At 40.7% G+C, this 20,823-nt stretch overlaps 1 protein-coding gene across 2 annotated transcripts; it reads right to left on the bottom strand.

The window, feature by feature from the left end:
• Nucleotides 1–213: 213 nt before the first annotated feature.
• Nucleotides 214–19,790, bottom strand: LOC308087573 (uncharacterized protein). Of its 2 annotated transcripts, none has more exons than XM_080431529.1 (17): nt 19,679–19,790; nt 13,569–14,235; nt 10,485–10,596; nt 9,658–9,713; nt 8,530–8,567; nt 7,757–7,794; nt 7,023–7,155; nt 6,136–6,295; nt 4,924–5,176; nt 4,351–4,373; nt 4,197–4,233; nt 3,747–3,789; nt 3,186–3,348; nt 2,109–2,142; nt 1,933–1,973; nt 555–795; nt 214–496 (listed from the first exon to the last, which is right to left on the bottom strand). In XM_080431529.1, exons 1-16 carry the CDS (start codon nt 19,679–19,681, stop codon nt 758–760), a joined length of 1,839 nt encoding a protein of 612 aa, XP_080287655.1. In that variant the 5' UTR covers nt 19,682–19,790; the 3' UTR covers nt 214–496; nt 555–757. The 2 variants fall into 2 exon arrangements, with proteins under 2 accessions (XP_080287655.1, XP_080287656.1); XM_080431530.1 differs by having other exon boundaries at nt 4,351–4,370.
• Nucleotides 19,791–20,823: the final 1,033 nt, after the last annotated feature.

Here is a 20,823-nt window from a genome sequence, read left to right as displayed (position 1 = left end):
AGTGTATTACTGTACATTGATCTACAAGCATCAAATGTCAATTTGCAATGTTTAGCACTATTCTCAGCATTTGGGTCCTCCCCTTAAGACTTAACGAGAGAGTGAGTGTGTGTAACTGGCTGTTTTCCTATTATCTTACTGCAGTGGCAGTGTTTATGTCCTTTGTACAAGGCATTCTTGTACTTCTGTTTATGTGGACATAAATACATATTTTGTGTGTGTGTGTGTGTGTGTGTGTGTGTGTGTGTGTGTGTGTGTGTGTGTGTGTGTGTGTGTGTGTGTGTGTGTGTGTGTGTGTGTGTGTGTGTGTGTGTGTGTGTGTGTGTGTGTGTGTGTCTGTGTGTGTGCGTGTGCGTGTGCGTGTGTGTGTGCGTGTGTGCGCGTGTGTTGTTTTGACAATAGCTTGATAGTCATTCCATTACTAGCCTCGGAAACCCATGCTTTTTATTCCATTACAGACAGTTTCTGTAGACCAGTAGTTCTCAAAGTCGCCCTACTTTAGTAAACGCATTAGGCCACAGACCCCCATAACTCTGAGAGTATACAAATGGAACCAAATGGACCTGCAAGGGTCCATTTGGTTCCATTTGTATACTCACAGAGTTACAGACCTACGGCTACAGACCTACGGCTCCATTTAGTTCAATAATTTACCTAGGTACGAACCCCCTGGAACCCCCCAAAGGACCCCTGGGGGTCCCCGGACACCACTTAAAGAAGCAGTGCTGTAGTAGACAGTGATGGACGGATGGTTCTATCAGAACAGGTTGTCATTGTCATAGATGCTCGAGTCATCTGCAAAGAGAGCAGATCAAAACAGATGAGAAATAAAAGGAGACAGACTTCATGTCCTAGTTGCGGGAATTCTCAAACCTTTTCATTTCAAGGACCCCCAGTGTATTATGCATTATAGGCCACGGACCCCCCATAACTCAGAAAATAGATTGTGGAAGCAAATGGACTCTTACAGGTCAATTTCGTTCCATTTGTACACTCTCTTTTACCCGTTTATGTGGATTTTACCTGTGGAATTTACCTATGTGGACCTACGGATGCTTTATTTATTTTTTTACCTCATGTGGACTATGTCATTTGCACATAAGACTAATTATTCTATACCGTTCCAGTACTGTACTGCTTTTTCCCCTTTTATTTAACCTGCACCTCATGTTTAACCCGTCTAATGTTTTTAACTCAGAAGCTTTACCTGTATGTACAGTACTCAGTGATGGAACTCACATTGTTTACTTAAGTACAACAATCAATACAGCAATGTAGAAATACTCTGTTAAAAGTAAAAGTCATAATGTACTTGGGTAAAAGTACAAAAGTATTGGCATCAAAATGTACTTGAAGTACCAAAAGTAAATGTACTCGTACACAGAATGTCCCATTTCTGAGGTAATTGAAAATAGCAGATCTACAAGCTCACAACGCTTTGCGGCATGTGAGCTTGTAGGTCGGCTAATTTCAAATAACCGAAGTATAGGGCTGAAGTGGTTAACGTATATTTGTTAATAATAATGAAAATCTACAAAGTAACCAGTAGCTAAAGTTTTCAAATAATTGTAGTGGAGTAAAAGTACAATATTTGCCTCTGAGATGTAGTGGAGTAGAAGTAAAAGTAGAGAAAATTGCTCTCCCTCTCTCTGCTCTCTGTTCTCATCTCCAAAAATGTAAACGTGTAAACATTTATGAAACCATAACCATTTACTGTTTCCATGCATAATTTATATTTAAAAATAATTGCTGAAATGGATTTGAATCAGAATTACACATGAAACCTTTACTCTGGACACAAAAAGTAAAAACAACTACTGTAAAACGAATTAGTTGCCAGTTGAAGGAACGATGAAGTGTATTTAGCATATTAATATTAGTTTCACAAAAATGTTGTGTTAACATGTAAATGATGAGCCTGGCAGGACATACCGTTAAAAGCGTCCACGTCATCATAAATATCGTCCCCTTCCCTGTAAAAGAACATTGAAACTCTTGAATGGACGACAAAAACAACTTGCCTTTTTTCTACAGCACAGAGACACCAAATTCAGTGCAGCTTTTTAGTCAAATATTAGTTGTACTACAAACAGGCGGAGGAGACTTACATTGGGAGAAGTAGAGCCCTGGAGACGTATCCATCTGTATGCAGGAAGACAAGATGAAGACTTCAAATAACAATGCATTAACTATGACTTGATGACTGACCATGCAGACTTATGCAAAGGTTAAAATGTAATTTAGATTTAGACAGATGCTGGGTTCATGATTAACCTGGTATCCTATAGTTTCTATAGTTTCAATGTACAGATATTGATATTGTTTTTGTGTATTGTTGTTTCATTTTCAACAAAGCTATGCTAAAATAAATAAAATGATGAGTCAAACATTCTCTTCTGGATGAACAATACTTTCAGTATTATGTGAATGTTTTGTTCCAATATTTATCAGTTTTTCTCTCCCTAGACCTAATTACTCTGGTCTGTAGGCAGAGTAGAAATTCATAACCAAGTGATCCCTGCCACAAGAGGGCGCTATGGACCTATTGGGCGTGAAGTACTGGCTGCTGAAATGTTCAGGCCATTAAAGTGACCATAATGTAACAGCTATAACTGATGAACGATGTTATTATTTGTTCATTTTACCGTCATACACTTGTTATTTCTTTGTCAATTCCTATTGATTCTGACTGAGTGATCAATCAGTTCCTGTACTCGTCCCCTGTACAAATGGTAATTATGAGTATACCTTGAATAGGGCTGCAACTATCAATCACTTTTTCAATTAATCAAATAATCTTTTAAACTATTTTTCATTTTTTTCATTTTATGTTTTATAGCCTTTATCGACACAAAAAACTTTCTAATTCTAATATTGAATTTGTAATTAGATGGTGTGTGTATTAAACATAACAAGCTGACAACAGTGATTCTCAACCTTTTGAGACCCCCAGTTTAATATACATTAGACCTCAGACCGCCATTTAATTAATTTTGTTTTGTTTAGTTTTTTGCTGTATGGTCCCCAATCTACACTGTAAAATTCTCAGCGTTAATTTAACTCTGAGAGTTACAGATCCATTAAGTGTCTATTTGGACCCCTAGGGGTGCCCGGACCCTACGCTGAGAAACAGTGATATAGAATAAGGTAAGACTTTTCAGACAGGAAGTGGTGTGTGAACCTACATCTTCTATACTGGTTACGACACAGGGCTTTCTTGTCAGTGGTCAGTTGGATGACGTCCAGGATCTCTCCCTGTGCGATGGCTAAATCCTTCCCCCCCGGCTTCTTGATGATGGCGTTGGGGTCCACCATCATGTTGTGCAGCACCGTCAGAGGTCCCTCATACTGGGAAGAGCAACATTCAGGTTTAAAACCAGTGTAGGGCTGAAACCATACCTTATTTTCTTAGCGATGAGTCTATCGATCACTTTTTGATTAATCAAATAATCAAGAGCATTTTATATGTGTCTTATACGTTATATTTTCAGGCAATATAGGCCTTCAAATCCAGTCCTATATTGTGCTGATCAGAGCAATGGTCACAAAGTGATTGCAAATGGAAGTGTGAAACACTGTAACACTGCTATAGTGCCACAGCCACATACAGTATGTGTGCAATTTAGCATGCCAGGTGCCTGAACTGTGTTTGTGCCAAGTTTGGTGCGGATTGGAGTAACTGTGCACCTGTGGCCTCATTTCGGCATCGGCCTAGCGTAAATAAATTAAGTGTAGGAGATATTTACCTTAAACCTTTTTCTCAGCTCCTTTTCCACTTTAGGATCTATCCTGAAACAAAATGGCAATAACACAAGCTTTAACAGTGTTGCTTGCCGAAAAGAACCGATCAGTTATTTTAGTAGTAGTAGGGACTAGGGAGAAAACCTCCAACCACTGCAGATGTGCTAGTCATATTGTATTAACAATCTAACATACATATTGGTTAAAATATAAATGTATTCATTAAAAATAAGTTCCAAATGGCAGCTTTAATATCTACATTAAAATGCTTCTTAGCATTCTGTTAAAAATTTACTGTATAAACAGTCTTAAGACATTGTGTTGTGATTTGAATTGAATTGAATTGAATTGAATTGAATTGAATTGAATTGAATTGAATTGAATTGAATTGAATTGAATTGAATTGAGACATGATGAAAGACATGCTGGCTGCTCAACTTCAGTTGGACTGATACCTGATTTCATGAGGGGGTGGGGGAAAATCCACTGGCACTGATGGACCCATAACATCGGAGAGAAACAGAGACAGAGAGAGAGAGATGATTCACTTAGTCTTCATCTATCATAATCATCACGAATATGAACCATTCTGACGCAGTCAGCACTCACCGTTTTCCTGTGCCCAGCTGCTGCTGAAAAGACAAAACAGAAAAACATTAAAGAACTCAACTTAGACAGGATACTGTACCAAATGTACAGGGATTAATAGCTATTTATATCACCTCATAGAACTCTTAGCCTAAATTGTTATACATCTTTCACTAGGAATTGTGTTTTGTTCTTGTAAATATGAACTTGAGTGTGTGTGTATCTGTGTGTCTATGTTTGTAATGTCTCTTGGCTCTGCGTCAGAGCTGGGTAGCCTTTTTAGGAAACAAGAGAATGTATAAGAATGACTATTCAGATCATAGGGTTCATTCTCTCCACCTACAGTATCCACAAGTTTCCTAGGCTGTGTGGGCATCACTTCCTGTTGATTTGATCCAATGAAATCCAATGAAATCCAATGATATCCAATGAAATCGACAGGAAGTGATGCCCACACAGCCTAGGAAACTTGTGGATAGACAGTTGTAGTGTCTGTGCTAAATAATATATATATATTTTTTTAAACAAACTTATTCAATTAATCAAAAAGGTAATTGATAGAATAATAGCTAAGAAAATACGTATGATTCTCACCTGTCCATGTGGTCACCTGACACATCCACATCGTAGTAGATGTCGTCAGTCAGAGGGGGGTCGGGGGGAGGTGGTGGTAGGCGGGGGTCGGGGGGAGGTGGTGGTAGGCGGGGGTCGGAGGGAGGTGGTGGTAGGAGGCGGGGGTCAGATGGAGCTGGTGGTAGCGGAGATGCATCCAACCCTTTGGCTTGAAGAACTTTACGTTTCACCTCCTCATAGTCCACATCCACAATGGTGTTACTGATATAACCATCTGCAAGAGGACAAGACTAATAAACTCGCAACGATGCGACAAATAGTTTTGGAAAAAATGCTGCTATTTGTCCCAAAGTGACTGCAAAGGATTGCTGCTATTTGTTTCAAAAAGCTTACATTTATACCCTGTATATAATGTGTATATAATGACGCAATGTGACATAGCTCTGTTTACCACAACGCTGTACCCCCTCCAACTGTATATACTTTCCCCATTTTCTTAAACTGTTTTTATTATATTTTGACACTTGCTTTGGCAATGTAAACGTCGGTTTTCTCATGCCAATAAAGCTCCTTTGAATTGAATTGAATTGACAACATGTGGCCACTGGGGGCCCCTGACACGTTAGGCTGGGTTGTACAACATGGCTCATGGTGTGAGTACTGTCATGTAAGACCCCTGAACAGTGTCTGTGCCAAGTTTGGAGCCGATCCGAGCAACGGTGCGCCTCACAGAAGTCCAGATCTTACGTTTGTGCCGTCTCATCTGAAAAATGTGGTATATAAGGCAGCCATAACTGAATGGGCTGTCTGGGAAAACAGAAGGTCCCCAGTTTGCATCCCAGCCTCAGTCTATGTGGCAAAGGGCTCCTGTGGCTCCCACTGTTACTGATACGTAGGATGGGTTAAATGCAGAGGACACATTTCACCGTATGTGCAAATATAAAGTGACAAATAGGAGGACCATACATGTAAATATACTGTATAGCTTTCTTACTTACGTTGAACTGCAGCTGGACCTGCACTAATAGACCCGTTTCAAAGGTTTATAATATATTTGCCATGGTTGGTTGTGGCTTTCTTATTACAGAAAGGGAAAATGGCACAGTGTCTCCAAATGTACAAACATATTATTCGGCTATATTCTCATACTATTTTAGATAGATAGAGTTTGGTCACCCCCCCCAAAAAAGGACATATTTTTTCTTTTCAGTTTAGGGTGGGCCCACAACTCACAGTTTCCATTGAGAGTGCGAGCGAGCCACCTGCCGAACGGGTTGTCCTTCACCCGGAGGATCTCCACTCTATCTCCCTGGTGCACGTTCAGGTCCAGTTTGCCACCCTGCCAGTCCTCTCGCACCTGAGCTACGTAGAGAACCTCCACTTCCCCTTTGATCTGCAGCAGGAAAGACAAACACTGCATGTTAACACTACACAGTGCAATCCTGAGTGTTACTGTTAACTCAACTCTGAGGGTTTGCAAATGAACCATTTTGGCTTTTGGGACATGCAGGTGTTTTGGAGCAGAGGGATATGCAGGTGTTTGGAGCAGAGGGACATGCAGGTGTTTGGAGCAGAGGGACATGCAGGTGTTTGGAGCAGAGGGACATGCAGGTGTTTGGAGCAGAGGGACATGCAGATGTTTGGAGCAGAGGGACATGCAGGTGTTTGGAGCAGAGGGACATGCAGATGTTTGGAGCAGAGGGACATGCAGATGTTTGGAGCAGAGGGACATGCAGGTGTTTGGAGCAGAGGGACATGCAGGTGTTTGGAGCAGAGGGACATGCAGGTGTTTGGAGCAGAGGGACATGCAGGTGTTTGGAGCAGAGGGACATGCAGGTGTTTGGAGCAGAGGGAGATGCAGATGTTTGGAGCAGAGGGACATGCAGGTGTTTGGAGCAGAGGGACATGCAGATGTTTGGAGCAGAGGGACATGCAGATGTTTGGAGCAGAGGGACATGCAGGTGTTTGGAGCAGAGGGACATGCAGATGTTTGGAGCAGATGGACATGCAGATGTTTGGAGCAGAGGGACATGCAGGTGTTTGGAGCAGAGGGACATGCAGATGTTTGGAGCAGATGGACATGCAGGTGTTTGAAGCAGATGGACATTTACACATCCTACCTGGAATTTCTTCCTCAACTCGCTCTCCCTTTTCTGTCGTTCCTTTTGTTGTCTCTTGTCCTCCTGCTGTGGTTGTGTTATCACCTCTGTCTTCTTCTCAGGGAATCCTTTCTTCAGCAGTTCCAGTTGGCTTCTTTTAGGATATTAAGAGAAACATATCAATCACACTGAGCATACAAAAACATTGCTAAATTGCACTAAAAGTGGTTCTTTGACAGTAATCATAGGGGAACCTATTTTGGATATACATTATAGCAGGGTGCTATATAGCAGAGGTTCTCAAATGTTTTCATGTCAAGGACCCCCAAATTGATTTGTATTTGGCCATGGGGGTCCCTGGACCACACTTTGAGAACCACTGAGCTACAGGGTGTTGTTAGGGGTGGGTGTCCGGGGCTACAGCCACAGATGTTTTTTTAATAGCTCCAGATCTCAAAAAGAAATCAGAATAATTCAAAAATATACTAGCCTTCATCTGTCATAACATTGATGCATTAAAGCCCTTGAAAATAATATGATACTGCTGATCAAAAAAGCCTTCCTGTGCCATTCCTAAGAGGTCTACTTCAGTTCACATTACTGGCACCTGCACATTTTGTGTGGGCGAGAGTGCAAGAGAGAAAAAGCAAAAGTCTGTAGCTAAAATAGTTTTCTAGGCGTTTCAAATTATCTAAATTTAACTTATTTATATATTTTTGGATAAGACGTAGTATTTATATTAGTATTACACTTACTCGTCAATCATGTCATACACCTCACTGTCGTCACTCCCCTGAAAGAGAAAACATCATTATTCAATGATTGAGGCTTACTTTAAACACGCCTGCCTAGTCTAGTTTACCACAACCCACTTCTGTAAACCTTATTAGCAAAGCACATCTATCTACATGTATACTGTAAATAACAACACACTCTAATCTGCTATTCTGTCGTTATAGAATTAGTCATCCTCCTCTTACATTCACGTACACATAGTTATTCTAAACACTAAACACATCTTGTCTTCCTGATTCAGGGTATTGTTTTGCCTTTTATGTGGGCCATGCGCACGCTAGTGCAGTGGTTCTCAACATGTGGGTCGGGACCCCCAGGGGGATCCCCACATGATTTTTTGGGGGTCCCCAGATGACAGTAAAGTGACAATTTAAAGACTTTTAATTAAGACCTTTTTAAGACAAAAAAAAAAGAGTAATCAACAAACTATAATATAAAAACATTGGCCAAATTTCCAAATATTATAAGAGGCAAAAAAATAAATAATTGCTGAGCTTGTAGATCTGCTTTTTTCCACTATATTTATCTGTGGTACAGAGTCAACCAAAATTCAATGCCTCAACTCCTACATTCCGAATGCTTGTTGGGGTGGGGAGGGTCCCCAGTTCAAATATGATTATTTGGGGGGTCACGGCCTATAGATTTTGTTTTACATTTTGAATAATTCTGAAAATCTTCTCTAAAAATGGTGATGTTTTAATATCTGGCATTATGTTTAATATTTTGTCCTCACTCCAGTCAAATGCTGTGAACTGCTGTCCTCCCAGGAATCTGTGGATGGAAAAAAATAAAACAGAAACTATATTGATGCTTCATGCTTCATTGCGAGATTTTAAATGTTAGATCACATCTGCAAATAAGATTATAAAAAAAACAATAGGAGGTAGAAGATTAAAGAAAACAAGAGTTTAATGGACTAAAGAAAAGTTGACAATCCTACATTTTTGTTTATATGTATATATCTAGAATATCGTTTCTGCCAGTGTCGGGCATAAACCTCCTATCTCCATATTCAAACTTTGTTTTTACTTAAATGAAGGCCCTACTTGATCATACTGCAGCGTCACACAAACGTATCAAAAGTAGCAGATCCACAAGCTCGAAACGTGGCACGAAGCGATGCATTTTGTGCTTGTAGATCTGCTACCTTTGCTATTTTTGATATATATAACTATATATATAACTATATAAACATGGTATCATGTGCCTTTATTGAAATGATGTAGTAAAAGGCTTGCAACTCCCTTTTTTTATTGCTGCAAACTCTATTCAGACAGGGCAACAGTGTTTGAATAAAGTTTTGGAGAAATAAACAATTGAGTTGCGAGCCTTTTTCCTACATTATTTCACTGTCCTCGCAGTTCAGCTTATGGGCTGTTAAACTGATCTTTTGAACATGTCTTGAAAGAATACATGGATGTAGAATATGTTAACCAGGAACAAAGAGTTGGGTCCTAATAATCTACTGACACTACTCTTCTAAAAAGAGTTTAAAAAAGATTGAACTTCAGTATAAGACACTCGTTTGGTTGTTTGGTCTCTTGGCAGTTTGATCACGGATTACATGCTTGTGTAAATAATAATATAGACTGAGAGTTAGAGTTTTCAATAATAGGAAGTCTGATTTGTAGATCCGCTAATTGTTGGCACATGACATGACAGCACTGTGCTACAAAGTAGGTTAAGCATTAGTATCTAAGTGGGTCCAATTTTATAGAGAAATCTTTAATCTCTGGTCGGAAATTACAACATATACTATTATGTAAGTGAAGCAACAATAGATATTAATAATAAGAAGCAATCAAAATAAAAGTCAAGCAGGTTGAATTCTAAGAAGCAGAAAAGCTAAGATGTCACATACCATTCCTCTCCAAGGTATCTATGTCATCATAGGTGTCCTGGTCAGGTTCAATTTGACTTTAGTCCATGGACAAAAGAAAAAGTGAATTAAAACAAACACAATAATACATACAAATATCACCATGCATTGTTGCAATAATTGCTGTCTTTTTCATTTTCATTCAAAAGCTTGACTTTACAAAACTATTTAATTTATCTGGTATTATTTTTTACTGTCTATGCTGCTTGCACACATCTCACACATCTCTTTGATTAGCGTCAGATGTGTTGCTTACCAGCCTGACATGTTTTTAATCTGCTGTAGTTTTTAACCTGAACTGGGGGAAAAAACTACAAAATCAGCCTAGGGTTTCATTCCCCTTCTGGAGGGCTCATTTAAGCCCTCCAGATGTGCAGTGGAGAGAGAAAGATGGAATTGTGAGTGTTTGACGGCACTCACAGAGGTGGAAGTGAAAGTAGCAATACCACACTTTTATACTTGAGTAAAAGTGCAGAACGATTGCCATCTAAATATACTTACAGTACCAAAGTAAAATAACTCAAATCTTTCGAAATGTGTCAATGTCACACTTTGTGAACAATTGCTTATGGGCTTATTTTGAATAGACAAAGTAAAATAGGGATTAAGTGATTAATGTACTGTATATGTTTTGTATTAATAATCTAAATCTGCAAAGTAACTAGTCAAATGTCATTGCCTCTGAGTTGTAGTGAAGTGTAAAGTATAAAAAAATGGAAATACCCAAGTAAAGTGAAAGTGACTCATAATTGTACATAAGTTCAGTATTGAGTAAATGTGCTTAGTTACTTTCCACCAGTGTTACTCACATAGAGGTGCGCTGGCGTGGAAGGCTGCTGGGTTTGTAGGGGGGTCTCGGGGGTCCAGCAGGACTGACTAACCCAGGTAGAGACACATTACTGCCTCCAGATGACAGAGAACCTGGACAGGAACCACACGATCATCATCGTTCTGTTTTAGGACTTTCATTTTTATGTAAACAGTACTTTATCTGGGAGATGCTTCCATGTAGTGGCATCTTTTTCTGCAGCACCCTGTTTCACTCATGCACAAATTCACATCTGGAGCTGCCCGGTACAACCACAGTCTGTTACTGTTGGTCACTGAGACCTGCCCGCTACAACCACAGCCTGATACTGTTGGTCACTGGGAGCTGCCCGCTACAACCACAGCCTGATACTGTTGGTCACTGAGACCTGCCCGCTACAACCACAGCCTGATACTGTTGGTCACTGGGAGCTGCCCGCTACAACCACAGCCTGATACTGTTGGTCACTGGGAGCTGCCCGCTACAACCACAGCCTGCTACTGTTGGTCACTGGGAGCTGCCCTGTACAACCACAGCCTGCTACTGTTGGTCACTGGGAGCTGCCCGGTACAACCACTACTGTTGGCCACTGGGAGCTGTGAATTGACCCGTACAACCACTATGTAATTAAGAGTTCAAGTGTGCCTTCATGCTATACCACAAACAAAAGGGAGATAGGAGGGGTGCTCAACCACAATGACAAACGTATGCAAAAACAGGATGAGGTTAACACTTGCATTTTGTTAGCTTTACACTCTCTTTTTATCCCCTGTTTATATCTTGTCTCTCTGTTTTGATTGTCCTGTCTGTCTGTAACTTTGTATGATTGTTGCTGGCCGAACGTCTCTCTTGAGAATGACAGATTACCTTATTATTGTCTAAATAAAGAATCTTGTTCATTCTTTAGTCCGGGTTCCTATACAGTTCAACCCAGCCTATATAGCCTATAGTCTCAAACAACCAAATACCTTAAACCAAATACCATAATAACACACAGAGACCTAGTTCCAACCATGAGCATTACAACAATATAAAAAAAACAATGATAATGCTTTACCTTAAAGGAGACATCCGGACATTTTAAGTGTTATCTTTAATGTGTCGCTAATCACTCACCATCATTGAAAGGGACGTTGAGTTCCCGTGTCGTAATTTTTTCGACCCCCTCCGTTGGCATAATGGGAGCCCGTGTATGAGTGAAATTCGTCTATTATAACCAATGCAAAGTCAATTTCAAAATCATCTCCTTAATCTCACCTCCTTCTCTTCACGCAAGTGCACCTGCCAAGTACACTCTATCCAGTGCAATTCCAGTTTCCGCAAATGATTGAGCTAGCTGAGGCCATGGACTGCAGAATCATAATTCATGCAAATAAGAAGCCGACCCATCAGTGGTCATTTTGAAGGGATCACTGCCAAAGAGTGCCATCCATTGTCGACTCTAAAGGTAGGTAACTACTCTAGGAACCACTTACGGTATATGATTTCATATCTGATTTGTTTACCGGTGTCCCCCAGGGGTTTGTATAGGAACCAGCCTTTTTTCTAAATCTACAAGCTGCAAGATGCAACGTATTTCAGTACAACTTAAGCACCAACAAAGCTGAAGTAGCTTTGGCGAGGACAAAATAGCACATATGGAAGCAAAACTATTTCAAGCTTCAAAAATCAAAGCATCATAGTTGAGAAAAGCTCAACTTTGACGCTTCCAGACAGAGCGACAAGCCAATCAGAAGCGTGCTGTGCTCTGATCGGCATGGAGGAATATACACTCCAAACTACAGAAAAAGATTACTTCATAGCGAATATGTATACTGTATATATACATCTTTTTTTAAACTAGCAGTAGATTAATCAAGATTGAGCAACTACAGTGCATGGCCTATTTCTTACCTAAAATGTATAAATCCTTTACAATCAAGCTGCCAGTGACGAGCATCAAGTGTGTGCACTTTCTCCTTGAGCTCCCCAGCCGGTTGCAGCTGCTGCTCTGATCCTCTCGAATCGCTGGAGCTCTCACTGGAGCACAGCTCACTTATTTACGAGAGTGTCATTCATAACCTCGGTCATGCTAAATGTATTGCATTTTGCGAATGTTCACAATTTGTGAACATCCGCTCAACGCTGCTGGTATGAATTCAGTGTAATATGGACCTAGGGTCAGATGGCTTTCCAGTTAAGTATTTTAAAGCATTTTCAAGTAAACCGTTGAATGATCTCTAACAAATATGTTAACATAGGAGATTTTGGATAGTCAACCTTTTCTCTCTCTTGAATTAACTTTTCATTTTTATTCAGATGACTCTCAGCTACAGTAGCCTACAGTACATCTATCAGTCATATGCTAGCTAGCTACTGTAAATGACTGCATTGTGGCTGTGAAAGATTGGATGGCACTGCATTTCCTGCAACGGAATGGAGACAAAACAATAAACTTTGACAATCAGCATTCAGGCCCTTTGGCAACTTTAGATAACGTGCCTGTGGATGTAATTTGTGTAATTGTTTACTGTCTTTAACATTTTGATCAGCCCATTACAAGGCCACTGCAGTCATGCTTTTTACATCTGAGGAATACATCCAAGCTTAAACCTGCCCTCACAATAATTAACTAATTAGAAACCCACAAAAATATTCCTGGGTTACTGTAATGTGTTGTTCTCTTAGTCAAGCAGTCCCAAACATCTTCATCTCATTCAAAATGCCTCTGCTTGTAGAAGGTCACATGTCATTCCAGTATTGGCCTCTCCACAAATGACCACAAATCTTCTCTTATTGGGGAACCTGGCATCCTTTTTGGGGAAATCATAGGCAATATCTTAAGAAATAGCATAAATCTACATGCACACAAGTTGCATTGCGATGCTTTATGATCATTGGCTATTTTCACTATTTTTGAAATAGTGCTGAAGCCTTGAGTACGGTATTTCTTATTTCTACTATTGTTTTGCTCATTTTAACTAATGTCAGCAAATATTAATATCTTCCATAATTTACGTACGTAAAGCGCTTGGTGCTTGAAGAGAAAACACACCCTCCATTTCAGACAAAAAACTAAGGAAAACTACTTCTGAAAGTGAATTACCGTCGTTGTTCTTGAGGCGGGCAGAACGCGCAGGTGACGGCGGAAGTGCCCCTCGTACGGTCCTCTGGTAGGGTTCGAGGTTGACATGTGGGGGCCGTTTGGGTTTGGGTGGCTGGGGTCCCTCGGGGGGCAGGGGCTTCCTAAGTGGCGGCACCTCCGCCTGGCTCCTCTGGCTGGCTGGTAGTGGCCGGACGGCGGTCATGGGTTTGAAAGCCGGCTGGGTGGAGGAGGAGGGGGGCCTCTGGTGCCTCAGCATGATGTTCTGAAGCAGCTCCCCGGACGGCCTGATCCGGCCACAGTCTGCTGGCTGGGGAGGAGCGGCCCTGACGATGCCTCCAGGGGCCGGTGGTCGAGGGAACACCCCCACCGGCAAGAGCGGTCGAGGTCCGGAGCTTCCTGTTTCTGTCCTCAGGGGCCCAGAGAACCTGGGTTGCCCATGAAAGGGGGAGGGGCTTGACCCTCCTAAAGGGAAAGGGGAAGGAACCGTAGGGGACAGTTTGTGACGGGCCACCCCGTTTTGTGAAACACCTGCATGTCCAGGTCGGAGGACCTCTCTCCCAAATCCAGGTAGGGGAGATCTTGCGGGTCCGGTGTCCCGGCTGCTGTGGGCCATCTGAGTGCTGGCGTGGAGTTTGGCTCTCAGGGCCTTGACGTCCACGCTCTCCCCCTGAACGAGACGAGACGAGAGGTGAAACTCATGCAGCTGCTGCTCTGTTGCTTGTTGTAGAACGGAAGTTAGCAATATAACAGTGCAAGGCAACCCCCAACTCTTTCCGATACACAATACATCACACACACCACAAACACACATCTCTCTCACACACAAGCGCACGCACACACACACACACACACACACACACACACACACACACACACACACACACACACACACACACACACACACACACACACACACACACACACACACACACACACACACACACACACACACACACACACACACACGTAGACTTGTGAGGACATGTATGTTTTAGGACGCTGGTTTTTTGAATGCCATAAAAAGAAATGTGGTCATTTTTAACCCTAACCCTAAAGCCCAAAATAGCCAATCTACAAGCTTACAACGCTGTGGCGCATTGTGAACTTGTTGATCTGCTATTTTCCTATTTGCACAAAAAGGGTGCGCATTCTGCGCAACAGTGCCTACACACACAGAAACATCACTATGTTGCAGAATGATAATCCACAGTGCAACAATAGTTTCCTACTTGGAGGAACTAAACTGAGTGATTCTATCACAGCCTTGAGTTCCATTCATTTGATTTTACAGCTCTGTTTTATGTTATTATTCTCTCCAGGAGGCCGGAGCGGCCGATGGCGGAGGATTACGTTTTCGCCCCTGTGAGTCAGTCCGTCTGTGCGTGTCTGTGAACAGCTAATCTCCGGCGCCGTTGGACCGATCCGCGTGAAACTGTGCACGCCCAGTACACGCCCAGTAGGCCAAGGAAGAACCTCTGCCCCACATTTTTTCAAATTGGCCTGATGGTGGAGCTATAACGGCCAATTTGTGTTTTGGCCCATAGAGACACACGGGGACTACAAATTTCACGCCCACTTTTGAGACAGCGCCGCTACTCGAGGTCCGTTAGAACGATGAACTGCAGCTGCCAATGCATTCCCTATGAGAGGATATGAGAGTTAGCCTACTTTTAAAATTATCCTGCATTAACTGAAGACGATATTGATTTAAATAAAAATATGTTTCCAAATGTATGGAGTGTCTTTGTCAACATATCTTCTTGTTTTCTTAATAGTTGATGTGTTTCACATTTAATTTGCCACTTTAACGAGTTACCCATAATGCTAACACAGCAGAGGGTAGACAGCAGACGGGCATTTCAGTGACATCACTGTCTTTACGAGCGACGAGCTTGCGACCAGTGGCTTACCAACTGCAGAAGCAGGACTGGCGGTCGCCTGCCCAACTAAGATCTCGCCTCCCCTAAAAGAAAACAAATAACCCGAAAATGTGTCAATGCGTGCTTACTGTCCTCAAAGTCACGCACCCAACACAAGCTTTGAACTGAGCAGATTGGACCTTCTGTTCCAGAGATAATGACCAAAACATCTTGAAAACGGCCACTTTCGCCAGTTTTCTGGGTATTGAAAACCTCAAGGGATGCGTCCGTGACGTATATACCATGTGACCACTTAAACTCTAGATCTCCGATGCTAGCGGTTTTGACATACTGATGGAGTAAATTATAGCATATTGTGGGTAGTATATCGAGATGACAGATATGGGACATTAAAAAGGACAAATGAAACAAATGGGACAGATTATTAGAACACAAAAAAAATCGCTACAGCTTCAGTAGTTAACCAGTGAAATGACGGTATTTTACAATGCCTCTCATAGAGATTGCATTGAGAGCTGCAGTTCATCGTTCTAACAGACCCCGAGTGTCAAAAGTGGGCGTGGATTTGTAGGCCTTCCGCTTCCGGCCGTGTGTCTCTATAACTCTAGAACCATAAATCACATTTATTTTTTCTCTGGAGATTTTTCGCCATTTTTTCCAGATTTCCTTCTGATTGGCCACGATTTGGCTTTCAACGTTTGCAGGAGGGGCCCGTTTTGCACAATGTTTTTGATAATGTGGATTGTGGAAGTTAAATGGTGGATTTGTGGATAGGACTCTATATGAAACAACTTGTTATATCAACAAAACGCATCACATTCTGTTTGTGTGACATGCATGATGCGAAGGTTTTGAAAGTGAAACTGGTCAAAGTCACTGGCCACCTACTGTAATGCCACAAATCATGAATGCAGCATCTGATTGCCAAGACACTTTGCACACAAAAAGGAAGAGCCTCCACCGCAACTTTTTTAGATCAGCCAGGCGCTATAACAACTACTTCACGTTTTGGCCTATAACTCTTGAACCATTGGTCGTACAATCAAAATGTTTTTTTTCCCCCCCTGGATTCCTTGGATCAAGACGCAACTCTGAGTCCACACATACAGGCCCAGACTAGATTTAGTCCATGAGCCAGAGCCCCAAAATTGAGCAAAAATTATCGAAAGAGTGGGCAAAACCAAACCTATATTAAATTGTTCATAGGGTCAATACGAGTAAATAAATATATGATAACCTCTCCACAGGAGCAGCTTTTTCATGGTTATCACACATTTTGTTATTTTCCCCATACGTACATGACAGGTGAAAAAATGACAAAATTTAAAAAAGAGTTATCATAATGAAACTTCCTGAGTTGATTACTTACATGAAGACAATGATTTATCGTATTACAAGTTTTCTGAAATTGTATATTTAAATATGCAAATTAGGCATTTAGTCCATGAGCCAGAGCCCCAAAATTGAGCAGATATTGAATATTCCCTCGTTAAAAACCTTTGAATCCAACATCTTAACAAAATGAAATAAGTATGTTGACTCTGGCTTTGTCCAATGTTGATTCTGGAAAGTTATGCAAATTTGGGCATATTTTCCTATGCCTAATTTGCATATTTAAATATACAATTTCAGAAATCTTGTAATACGATAAATCATTGTCTTCATGTAAGTAATCAACTCAGGAAGTTTCATTATGATAACTCTTTTTTAAATTTTGTCATTTTTTCACCTGTCATGTACGTATGGGGAAAATAACAAAATGTGTGATAACCATGAAAAAGCTGCTCCTGTGGAAAGGTTATCATATATTTATTTACTCGTATTGACCCTATGAACAATTTAATATAGGTTTTGGTTTTGCCCACTCTTTCGATAATTTTTGCTCAATTTTGGGGCTCTGGCTCATGGACTAATTCTCTGTAGCACTTTTTGCCACTACTCCTACAAATTCTGACCAAACCTCAAACTAATCGGTACATATTATCTCTGCAGTCATGTAATCAAGATGAACTAGTCAGATTTTGCAGGTTCCATTCCAATTGACTGCCTTCCAAACTTTGCGGGCCCTTGGTGGGCACATTTTTAAAGATTATTTTGAAAATAGCAGATCTATAAGCTCACAGTGCATTACATATTCGTGACGCGTTGTGAGCTTGTAGAGCAGCTATTTTCAAATTGCCGATGTACATGGGTTTAAAGTGGGTAAACTGATTTTGATGCTATGTTAACAAATTTTGCCGGGGACCCCCTGGAACCCTCTCAAGGACCCCACTTTGAGAACCACTGCTCTATAACAATGTGTCATTGTGAATGCAACCATATCAAACCCACGGTGACAACAGAAGATGACGGGATGAGCAGGAAGTGCAGTGCGACCACACACCTAGTGTGCTCTGCACCTGTAACCATGGTAACTGCCCTCGCTGTCACACTTTGGACCAATGAGCTTCATGCTCTGCTAAGGAAGGTTGCTCTGATCACAGAAGACAAAGGAAGTAGATGGAACCTGTGTGTCTGCTCTGTACCACAACGCACAATGCATAGCAATACAGACTGAAAGTGGTGTGATTATGTGTGTGTGTGTGTACTTGTATTATACTTGTGAGGGCCAAATGTCCCCATAAGTATAGTAGAATTTGTGAAGCAGACTTTGTGAGGTGGTTGTTTTATGGTTAAAAAAAGAAAGATTTTTCGAGTAGGCTTAAAATGTGAAAAAGATTCGGGCTGGGGTTAGGATTAGACATTTAGAGGTTAGAGTTGGAGTTTTGCCTGATTTATACTTAGTTGTGTGCCAGCGCCGCTGTCAGTTTAAAAAATGCCGTTCATAAAATTGCCCTCTTAAAATGTTGTCCTCACACACGTGTGTGTGTGTGTGTGTGTGTGCCAATAATTTGATACAACATTGATGAAACATTGTACAATGAACACTGTGTTGCGCAAACACGCCTCAACATTGACGCACCACACACACACACACACACACACACACACACACACACACACACACACACACACACACACACACACACACACACACACACACACACACACACACAGTTGACTATTATAAGAGATAAGAGGCTTTAAGGAGGCTATAAAGAATGCTGCACAGTAGCGCAGCAAGTCAATGAATAACACCTGGATAAAGCTTCCTTTTAACAGTGCTATTCTTTACACAAGTTACTTTCTAACGTCACAATTACTTGCTTCACCGCAGCTGAAATAAGCCAAGAACACTATTTTTACTTAAGCAAACCACGTTTTATTTTATCCCATAACAGGGCACAGGCTGGCGAACCTGAAGAATCACCACCCAACTTTAGCTTTACATGACAATATGAATGTGTTACCTGCCAAAACAGAATAACATGCATGTAAAGTATTATCAGATCTAAAAGTTCACAACACGATGTGCTGTGAGCCAGTAGAGCTGCACTTTTTGCCAAATCAGTTTGCCTATTATGACAGGCCCAGAAGAGGGATGCTATGGGTTTATTTATCCAGGGAAGGATCTTTGAACATGAGAACTCCTTTTCTCAGCAACAGCCTGCTTCACACTCACACACTCACGCTCGTTCACACCTGCTAGCCCTGTGGTCCAACTGTTTCACAGCCTGTCAAATATTAACCCACTAAGACCTACTCACACTTTCAAGATTTTTTATTTTTCCCCCCAAAAATAGCAGATGTACAAGCTTGCAGCACGGTACTAAGTGACGCGCTGTGAGCTTGTACATCTGCTATTTTTGAATAGCCAACGTAAAAAATCTAAAATGACAGATGCCGATCTGTAACTCTGGCAGTATACACATTTTGTACACTCTCAAGAGTACACTCTAGTTGCACAATTTTATACCATGAGTCTTAAACCAGGCCCCCTCTGGTTTTGACCTTTACCATTACATGGTTATGGCGCGTATACAAGACTTCTCAGTGTCTAAATTGGGACTGAAGAACACTAAAGTGTTTACTCAACGTGTGGCGAGAGGCATTACATTTTCATAACTCACGCCAAGTTATTATTACACACCTTGTTGATAACACCAAACTGCTATTTTAAAACAGACTACATTACAATACAGAGAGAGAGAGAGAGAGAGAGAGAGAGAGAGAGAGGGAGAGAGAGAGTGTAGCAGAACAAGAAAAAGAACTTAGGGAGAAATGCATAACGTTTCACAACCTGATTAAATAAAAGAGAATGAGATGGATACAAAATAGATTTGTACTTACCATATTTGCTATAGGATTATTATTCTACCAAAGTTTGCTGTAAATGAATGTCTCCATGTTCAACACAGCATGTTGTAACCTTGCAGACTGATGTGCCCTGGTTAGCTACAGTACGCCCACTGTAAATGAGGAAATAGCGTACTTTATAAATGACTGTGGCAAACACAGTGACATACTGTGTAGTGTTTACCTCTTTCAGCAACAATAGAGGAACTGTTTAATGGTGGTCAGTAAGGAAGTACATTTACCTGAGTACTGTACTTAAGTACACTTTTAATATCTGTACTTTACTTGAGTATTTTTTTATTTTGTTTTGGAAGCTTTCAGTCCACTACAAAGATAAATATTCACTATGTTTCTAGGAAGGCACCTTGGGATCCAAACTTTAAAACATTTGTTATTTAATAATCATTTGAAAATGTACTTTGTAATTTGTACTTTTGTACTTTTGAATACACACAATGAGGCGAACGTGCAACTTTAAAATGAACCAATATGCTACTAATATGCATATGTGTATTTTAATTATAAAGCATCATCCAGGTTCAAATCCATGCTAGTGTTTGTGTGGGAGAAACCAAGAACCACCTGCCAGTATATGTATGACAATTTATTAGGATAAAATCTTTACAATTACAATTATCATATACTGGTTAATCAGTTAACCTGATGATTTAATCAGATACAGACAAATAATGACAATCTAACTGTACCTGACTTACTGTCAACTTATTTCAGTTCTATCATTTTCCGGTGTTCTTGACCAGTTATTCTTGGTAAATGTGTTAATTAACGTACTCTGTCCATAACAAATACAACAATAAAAAAGTACATAAAACTCATTTTTCATTTTCAGTTTGTTGTCTTTAACCCTTCCCTTGTGTTAGGGTCTTTTTTTAACCTGTTTTCAAGTTTAAATAGGTAAAAAGTACCCTTTACATTTCTTTAATGGAACGAGGCTTCATGATATCCTCAGAAATAGCCATTTTAACGCAACAAAGGTATTTATCATCATTTTAATAAATTTTTATGGTCTAAAAAAAAAAGTGACACTTGTGGTGTTAGGGTCCGAAATGACCCGGCAAAGAAGTGTGGCTCAATTCCCCCCCAAATTGTCAATATTCAATGTTTACATGTTTGAGAGT

The sequence above is a fragment of the Gymnoscopelus braueri genome (assembly GCF_963280865.1).
Source record: "Gymnoscopelus braueri genome assembly, chromosome: 6".
NCBI lineage: Eukaryota > Metazoa > Chordata > Actinopteri > Myctophiformes > Myctophidae > Gymnoscopelus > Gymnoscopelus braueri.
This window is presented reverse-complemented; position numbering and strand designations above follow the sequence as displayed.

What these genes read in the sequence shown, in the direction of transcription:
- LOC308087573 (XM_080431529.1), bottom strand. An exon ending in TCAGGTGACCACATGGACAG is followed by an intron (nt 4,374 to 4,923) that starts GTGAGAATCATA and finishes TTGTCTTTTCAG; the next exon opens with CAGCAGCTGGGCACAGGAAA. An exon ending in TGACGTGGACGCTTTTAACG is followed by an intron (nt 796 to 1,932) that starts GTATGTCCTGCC and finishes CTCTCTTTGCAG; the next exon opens with ATGACTCGAGCATCTATGAC.